The 9,231-nt window shown below is 38.4% G+C and overlaps 1 protein-coding gene across 1 annotated transcript in view; it reads left to right on the top strand.

Annotated features, from left to right (window-relative positions):
- The window catches only part of Rabep1 (rabaptin, RAB GTPase binding effector protein 1), a 170,120-nt gene that overhangs the window by 142,855 nt on the left and 18,034 nt on the right, over window positions 1–9,231 (top strand). Inside the window, exons 12-13 of the mRNA XM_004638319.2 lie at window positions 4,363–4,461; window positions 7,351–7,491. Coding sequence (XP_004638376.1) covers window positions 4,363–4,461; window positions 7,351–7,491 — 240 coding nt within the window. The remainder of the gene's footprint in view (window positions 1–4,362; window positions 4,462–7,350; window positions 7,492–9,231) is intronic.

Here is a 9,231-nt window from a genome sequence, read left to right as displayed (position 1 = left end):
GTCTCACTACTAGATTGGGCTCATAGTGATCCACCTGTTACAGCCTCCCAAGAGCTGGGATTACAGGAGGGCGCCACCACACCAGGTCTCTATTTCCTTCTCAGAGTGCTCAGGGGGCGGGCTGGCATGGCAGGCCTGGGATGGAACCCTGGGACCCTGCGCCTGCTTGGAGGCACTTTAATCCACTGAACTATTTGTCTGGCCCTTGGACTTTTTGTTCCATTGGTCTATTTGTGTATTTTTAAATGCCAAATTCCATACTGTGATCTGTAGTCACATTCTTACTTAGTTCTTGTTTTTATTTTTATTTCTCTTCTGAGGGTCATCTTCTCAAATTCATCTGAAAATATTTACTATTTCTGTATACATAGTTATAGCAGCTACTTTTAAGGTCTTTGATAATTCTAACTTGGGTCACCATGGGGTTGGTATCTGTTGATTTTCTTTCCACTTGAGAACTGGTCACATTTCCCTGTATATATCTCCTGTACTTTCACTGTGTCTTGGAAATTATGAACATTTTGTTGTGAGACTCTTGAGTTTCGTTAAAATCCTCGAGAATTTTGATGGTTTCATTTTGTGTAAGGAGGGAGACATACTCACTTGAGGATTCAGTGCCCAAATTCTCTTGCCTTCTATGCATGGCAGTTCTTCCAATTTCTGTTCAGTTTTCAGATCCTTTGTTGATGCTCCTTAGGGCCTGGCTTTGTATGTGGAGTTAGGGGTAAGTGTGAGATTTCTGCTGGCTTAGACACAAAATTAAGCGGCATATGGGAAGTGTTCCTGGTGCTGTGGCCAGAAAGTTTTATCTCCTGTACTTTGGCAGCTGGGGGTGCCCTCAATAGGAAACAAACAACTTCTTTTTTTTTTTTTTTTTTTGCCGAACTGGGGTTGAACTCAGGCCCTTGCGCTTGCTAGGCGAGCGCTTATTCTACTGAGCTATCTCCCTGGCCCCTAACAAACTCTTTCTCTGTGAATTTTTGCTTCTAGTTTTGATTTTACTCACCAGACTACTGCTTTAACTTATTTTTCATTCCTTAGGTAGTTGCTTTTTGTACTTTGTCTAGAGTTTTTAGTTAGGATCAATGGGAAACAGGTCACAGAGTAAGTAGTTCATTTTGGACAGCACGGAAGTCACAGTTCTTTTTTTCTCTTTTTTTAATATTAGAGATAGCCTTTCTGTTTTCATTCAAAAAGCATACTTTGCTAGGTGCACAATTTTTAAAACTCACATAATCTTTCTCTCTATAACTGTATGGTTTTTTATTCTGTTGCTTCTGGCTTCCATGTTTCTAATGAGAAATCACCTACCAGTCTGTTTTTCCTTTGAACAAGGTAAAATATTGTGGGCTTTTATTTTTATTTATGCTTTTTCCTGGTTATTTATTTATTTATAATTGTGGCCTGCTTATCTTGCCCTTGGGGGTGGGGCTGGCATGGCATGTGGTACCGGGGATTGAACCAAATGCCTGGTTATTTTAAATATATTCCTTTTGTCTCTTTGGTTTCATTGTGCTACACTGGCATGTATTGTTCTCTGTTTTCCTTCTTTTGAGTTCACAGAGTTTCCTGAATCCCTGAATTGATGTCTTATGTAACAAATGGAAAATTCTCAGCCATTATGTTTAAGAGCTTTCTTTAGTTGACCAGTATGGTGCACTATAACTCCAGCTACTCTGGAAACTGAGGCAAGAGGATTGTGACTTCAGTGCTAACCCAGGAAACTTAGATAACTTCTCAAATTAAAAAGGGGGGAAGGCCAGTGAGGTAGTTCAGTGGACTAAGCTCCTGCTTAGGCAAGTGCTGGGACCTGGGTTTGATCCCCGGTACCACATGCTGCACTGGTCCCGCCCTCAGGTGCACTGAGCCAGTGACTGAGTCCGGGCATGTTGGCATGTGCCTGTATCCCAGCGCTGAGGAGGCTGAAAACAGGAGGATTACGAGTCTGATCTGTGTAGTGAAACCCTGTGCAAAATTAATAAAGAAAAAAAAATAAAAAGGGGGATTGGGGGATCTAGTTCAGTGGCTTAAGCACCTACCTGGCAAACACAAGGTCCCCTGAGTCTGATCCCCATTACTGCAAAGAAAATAAATAAAATAGGGGATGTAGCTCAGTGGTGGAGTATTTGTCTAATGTGTATAAGGCCCTGGTTCAATCCTCAATACTGAGAAAAAAGATAACATGACTAAGTGTATAGTTTGATTCATTTTAACTTGTGAAAAACCTTACCAGAGTAATCATCAGCAAGGTCATTCAGATAATTTCTCACAGACTCATGTCTTTTTCTGGTCAATAAATACCTCACCAGTCTGTGCCTAAAGATAGCCACGATTGCAACTTTTCATACTGTGGTATTACTGCTTGTTCTTGAACTTCATATAAATGGAATCATATAGTATGTAGTCTTTTATAGCAGGTCTGTTTGATCATTATGTCTTAAAGAGACATCTATTTTCTCTGTGTTAACAGTTACTTGTAATGCTTTGAATATTCTGCATAAATGTGTCATTACTTATCCAACTATTTTTGAAGGAGATTTAAGTGGTTTATTTTAACCCTTTTCATTGCATCTCCATGCTTTTTAGCTTTTCTTCTCTATTTTCTGTCATTTTGTTTGTGTTTTTTTCAAATTCAGTATTTTATTTTTATAATTCTATATTTTATTCTTCAGGGCTGGAGAGATGGCTCAGTAGAATAAGCGCTTGCCTGGCAAGTGCAAGGGTCTGAGTTCAATCCCCGGTTCCGCAAAAAAAAAAAAAAAGAAAAAAAAAATCTATCTATCTATCTATCTATTCTTCAAAGCAGTCTTTATCTATGAACTTAACCCTTGAGGTTTTAATTGAGATCATTGGTTTTTTTTTCCAGAAAGTTTATTGGTTGCATTTGTTTGCTAATTGTTATTTCTGGCTCCTTGGCTATTCTGAATTTTGCCTTTTAAGTCTGTAGATCTAAGAACTCACATATTTGGATTCACTGTGGACTCATTCCTTTTGTCTGCTTTTAAAAATCATATCTCTTGGTGTATTTGTATTACAGTATTGCACATTGTAGTAAAAGATTATTGAAATGACATGAAGATGATGATGATGTTTCTGACCATTAGAGGCAGGCAACTATTGCTGCTCAGAGTCCTGAATCACTTTTATGGGAATTAAAATTTATATGTAATTATGAAAGTTGGATTATTTAAAATTATTACTAACTCTAAGGAAAGTGGTGGCAAACCTATGGCATGTTTGCTGCAGCAAAAGGTTTATGTCATTGAAAGCCCTGAAAGGTTTGCCATTGCTTTTGTTTGCCAGAGTGCTGGATGTTCACACTTGGCTTGGAGGATCCTAGACATCTCACTTTTGCCACCCTGCCCTGGGGCCATCAGGACCTCAGCTATCCTTCTCAGTGTCACATGTGTTTCTTTTGGAGTTGGTATATGCTTCTAGAGAACTGTTTCAGATACTACACTCCATTTTTCATATGTTCTCAGCCTCTTCCTTGGCTTTGTGATTCCTTCTTGGTTCGTACTACAATGCCTTTCAGAAAATATGTTTTACATTTTTCTAGTTATTCTAATTTGCTTCATATTTCCTAATCTGGCACTGTTAGAAGCATAATTGTTGGGCTGGCCAGATAGCTCAACAGATTAAAGGGCTTGCTTAGGCAGATGCAGGGGCTGAGGGTTTGCAGGCCTGCTCCTGCTGAGCCTGCCCTGCCCCTTGGGCTCTCTGAGAGGGCAACTGAAACTGGGCCTGATAGCGCTCAAAAAAAAAAAAAAAGTAGGCGGGTCCTGGGGACTTAGTTCAGTGGTAGAGTGCTTGCCTTTTATTCACAAGACTAGGGGGGCCTGGCCCTAGCTCAGTCCTTTAAGTGGCTGTTTCCACAAAGCTCTCAGCCTCAGGTTGCTGGAGTTCGAACCTCACAACTCTCCTGCTGGCCAAAAGTGCCCTGAAGGCATTCGAGGAACCAAAAAAAAACCTTATTCACAAGACTTTAATCCCCCAACCCATCTCTCTCAATTGTACTTTATTCAGAACAGTCATTTATCCTTTAAGTTCTTATTTTTGTGGGTAAGATTCTAGTTTTTTACTTTGTGAGTGTAAAGTTTTTTTCCCTTTTAATAAGCATTATAATTATATCATGTGGGTTAACATCTTCCTAGAGACCCATATTACACTGTTTGGTCTTTTCTGAAAGACGTCTGATGCTTGGCACAGTAGATGCACACATACCTGTTGAATAAGAGGTCAGTGGTTATCATGGAGTAGTAAAATACCAATTCTGGATACAGAATAAGGGGTTGGCAGAGTTAGTTTCAGAATAACCAGTTTTCTAACTATATATTTTCCATGTATGCATTTTTTGTTAAGATCTCTGCACTTGTACTGAGAGCTCAATCTTCCGAGATCTTACTTGAAGAGTTACAACAGAGTTTTTCCCAGGCAAAGAGGGATGTACAGGAACAGATGGTAAGTCAACATTTTAAATATACATTGCATATATTTATTACTTTTTGTTCTATATTGACATCATCTTTGATGTGACTTTGTCACTCTGCTTAAAACAGTTACTGTTATATTCTCCAGGGTCCATAGGATGTTGGTAGTGGTTCAAAATACTATAAAAGCCTTCTTTAAAGCTGACCTCAAAACAAAAGGAGGGGGGAATCTTGACCTATTGGATACGTCCTCCACCAAGAAAAATCTTATCCTTAACTCACATTTATTTTTCTGCTGTGGGAAGCCTAAATAGAATAAATTGTGAACTAACATTTTATTTTTGCTTCCAAACATAAGCTAAAAGAGTTGAAATCTAAAAAAAAAAAAAAAAAATTGAAATCTCTCAAGAGTACTAGTTGGTATCTTTTAAACATGCACTGTGTTTTGTTTTTTCCTGGATAACTAATCTACTTAGAATAACCTTGTTATTTCACAGGACTTATGAAAAAAAGATGTATGGTGGTGTGGATTTGGGGACTTCAAGAAGGCCATCAGTTGTGAGAAGGATTGAGAGAGCTTCATGAGTAGGATCTGGCTAGTCTGGAGAGTACATAGTTCCCTGACTTGGGCCTCCCTCTTCATTGCTTTTGTTGCATTTATCTTGTTCTTTTTTCTCGAAGTTGGAACCCTACTTTTAATGGTCCTGGATAAATTATGCCAGAGTTAGTCTATAGGGATGACCATTCAGAACTGCCCGCTACCCAGCTCTTTGAGAAATGACAATTTTAAGAATCCAAGAATAGCCATGGGTGGAATGGTAATTGTTTGTTTTTGAGCTAGTATCTGAATGTCCTATGATTTAATCTTTGAATCCTAGGACTTAGTGTTTTAGAAAGCCTCTCAACCTAATCTTTGACCATAATTCAAACTGTTTCTCTAATTAGAAAATACAAAATAGTAGTTAAACGCTGGTGAAGTTTCATGCTGTCATCTCCCCTGTTTTTTCTTTGTGGTTGTCTTTTAAAGCCTAAATGCAGACATTTTTTCAAGGCAATTTTACTCACAGTGAAGGTGTTGCCAATGACATTGGTGAATTGTTGATATTAGAGTTGAGATCCTGTGAATTCAAATAGTTTTTGTCATTTTCTCCGAATTACCAAATGGTTTCTTACGCTGAGAAAAAATCTTAACTTCCTGCAGAGTGAGGTTTGGAAATCTTAATATTTTCTCCTTTCTATTTTGAAAAATTTCGAATTTTCAGAGAAGTTTATGAAATCAACTCTTGAAAGACCTTCACTTTAATTCACCACTTGTGGGGATTTTGCTGTATTAGTGAACTTTCATATGCTAAATCTCTTGCTGTTTGTATGTAGGCATATTCTTTGTACATTTATATATTTCGGTTTTGAATCTGCTGAACCATTTGGAATTAATTTGTAGACATCATGCTACTCCTAAATGTCTCAGTGTGTATCTCCTAGGAACTATCAAGACTTATTTTACATGACCACAGACTCTTGTTGTATCCTACAATTTAATCAATTATCCAAAAGTTTTTTAATTGTTTCTTATGTAAGGATAGTTATACTTTTTTTTTTGTATTTAGGACAGGGTCTACAGGGTCTCTCACTACGTAGATTGGGCTCGTAGTGATTGGCTTATATTTAGCCTCCCAAGAGCTGGGATTACAGGCGCACACCACCACACCTAGTCTTAATCGCCATCTCAGTGTGCCCCGGGAGTAGTGCCTGCCCGACACACAAGGGATCAAACCTCAGCTGCTGTGTCTGCCTAAGCAGGTGCTTTAATCCGCTGACCTATTTGGCCGGCCCCTGGACAGGTTTGAAATTTTTGACCCAGGAACCAATCAACAGTCACATACTACATTTTGTCCTCATGCCATGTTATTTCCTTTAATCTAGTACAACACCCCACCTCCATGACATTAACTTTTTGTAGTCCAGGCCATTTGACTTGTAGAATGTTTTGGGTTGTCTTGCAGATGTATTTGTCTGATTTCCTCATTCTTTGACTCAGGTCAGACATTTTTGACAAGAATACTATGTTGATGAAGTGATTCATGAGAAGTTCATACCATGAGGCACATCATAATGGATGGTTCCATTATTCTTGATGTTTCATGTGATTTCTTGATAGAGACAAGATAGTTTCAGAATGGCTATATGGTTATTTCTATTAACAGTAAATTTACTGTGGCAAAATATGTAATGAAAGATGAAGGGCCGGGGAGATAGCTAAGCAGAATAAGCACTTGCCTGGCAAGCACAGGGTACTGAGTTCAATCCCTGGTACTGGAAAAAAAAAACCCAAAAACTATGTATTTATTTGGTACGGGTCTCGTTATGCAGCTTGGACTTGTAGTGATTCTCCTGTCTCAGACTCCCCAGCACTGGGATTACAGGTGTGAACCACCATGCCTCCTGGTTTTGGTGGTCAGCACGGTGTGCCTGGGGTTCCGGGTCAGCACAGCATGCAGTAGCTGAGATCAAACCTGGGTGGTTTGACTGCTGAGCGCTCTCTGCAGTGTGAAGATACTACTTTTGCTTCTCCCTACTTTCTGTTGAATGTATGCCATGAGGACATGGGAGTTGTCTTGATTTATACATGCTGTTTGATACATGTCTTGATTGTGTTGGCTACTTCCACTAGAGATCCTGGTGCTTCTGTCTGCTAGAGAGTGGAGGGATTCATTATTTTTAGCTGATGATAGAAATAGTGAAGAATATGCATAAATGTTGCAAATCAAAACATTTCTGAGCTGCTTTTCTAGGTCTTGCAGAATTTTATTATTTACCCCTCCATTCTCAAACCTTATTTGGTTTGACCTTTTTTCTTGTGTAGCTATCATGAGACTAGATTTACTTTTCTGGATGTGATTAGTATCTATTTCTATTTCAGGCAGTTCTGATGCAGTCACGGGAACAGGTTTCAGAAGAGTTGGTGCGGTTACAGAAAGACAATGACAGTCTCCAGGGAAAACATAGCTTGCATATATCATTACAGCAAGCAGAAGACTTCATTCTTCCAGATACTGTAGAGGTAATGTCCTTTCACATGATCAAAAATGTGGTAAAAAATATAAAACAATTTTATTGAGATATAGTTTATAATGCTAAACAAGGCAGCCACCACCACAGTAAGTTTTGGCATTTTCATCATCTCTGAGAGTAACCTCTTACCCTTTAGCTGTCACTGTTATTTCCCTTGCTTCTTAACCATAATGAACTATTAATAAATTTTCTAACTATAGGTTTTCCTATTTTTGACTTACGTGAATGAAATTATATAATTTGTGGTCTTTTGTAACTGGCATCTTTTATTTAGCATGTTTTTCAGATACATTCATGTTATAGCAAGTATAAGCACTTCATCCCTTCTTATAGATGGAAAATACTTCATTGAATAGATATTTTATTTATTCATCCACTAATGGATATATATATATTTTTAAACTTCAGGGTTATAATGAATATACACCTAGTAATAGAATTCCTGGGTCATGTGAAAATTGTTTAAATTCTTGTGTAACCATTAAACTTTTCCTAAAATAGTAGCAGAGGACCATTTTGTCTTTATACCAACAATGTATAAAGGCTTGAATTTCTCCATATCTTTGTTAATACTTGTTAGTATTTTATTTTCTATCTTTTCTTTTTAATTTAATTTTGTGTTTTGCTTTTCCCTTCTTTTCTCCTTTCCCCCATCCCAGTTTCTCTTTCCTTTTGAAATTTCTTCCCATTTTACAATATCTATTGTTCATTTTGAGTCTCATTTGCTCTTTCAGCTTCTCACACTAGGAGACAATATGATACACATACACGTGTCTCGTTTATTTCACTTATAAGCATGAACTTTAGCTGCATCCATTTAGCTTTAAAGTCTTTAGTTTGAGTGAAGAAAGCCAGGGAGACTCTGGCGAGGCCTTATAGGCAGACAGGCTGGCAAGGGTGGCAGAGAGGATGAGCGGGTGGGAGGAAAGGGCTGAAAATTACATGGAAACAGAAGGGACTGCTGGAGAATTGGAAATGCAAGGCTGCTGGAGAGAGAGATTCATGGTGAAAAACATTTCCAATTTCCCTGTGTGTTTTTTAATCCCAATCCTGAAGCCACCAATGGTCTTGTAACAACAAAATGGCTCTTTATTAAACTCTTTTTAGAGTTTAATAGTTTTTTTTTGTGAGACAAAAAAGGTCTCTAGTTTATTGTCTTTATGGCTTAGTAGTACTCCATTGTATAAAAAAAAGACTATGTTTCTTTTTTTTTTTCTTCCCCATTCCTCAGTTGATAGGCATTTGGGTTGTTTCCAAGATCTAGCTATTATAAACATGAATGCACATATATCACTGTGGTATAATGTTTTTAATTCTTATGGGACGATATCCAGCAAGGGATTAGCTGGGTTAAAAGGGACCTCTTACCTGGATTTTTGAGGAATCTCCACACTGATTTTCTTTTCTTTCTTTTTTAAAAATGTATTTAGTACAGGATCTACAGGGTCTCACTACACAGATCAGACTTGTAGTGATCCTTCCTGTTTTTCAGCCTTCCAAAGGCTTGGATTACAGGTGCGCACTACCATGCCCAGTCTCAGTTGCTGTCTCAGTGAGTCCTGGGGGTGGGCCACCATGGCATCCCAGGGATTGAATGCCCAGCACCTGCATCTGCCTAAAGCAGGCGCTTTAATCCGTTGAACTATCTGGCCAGCCTTCACACTGATTTTCATAGTGGTTGCACCAGTCTACTCCCTCTGACAGTGGAGAAAGGTTCCTTTTTTCCTGC

Source organism: Octodon degus, unplaced genomic scaffold (genome assembly GCF_000260255.1).
Source record: "Octodon degus isolate 3935 unplaced genomic scaffold, OctDeg1.0 scaffold00098, whole genome shotgun sequence".
Taxonomy (NCBI): Eukaryota; Metazoa; Chordata; class Mammalia; order Rodentia; family Octodontidae; genus Octodon; species Octodon degus.
The sequence above is the reverse complement of the archived record's forward strand: the minus strand, read 5'-3'. Positions and strand labels throughout refer to the sequence as shown.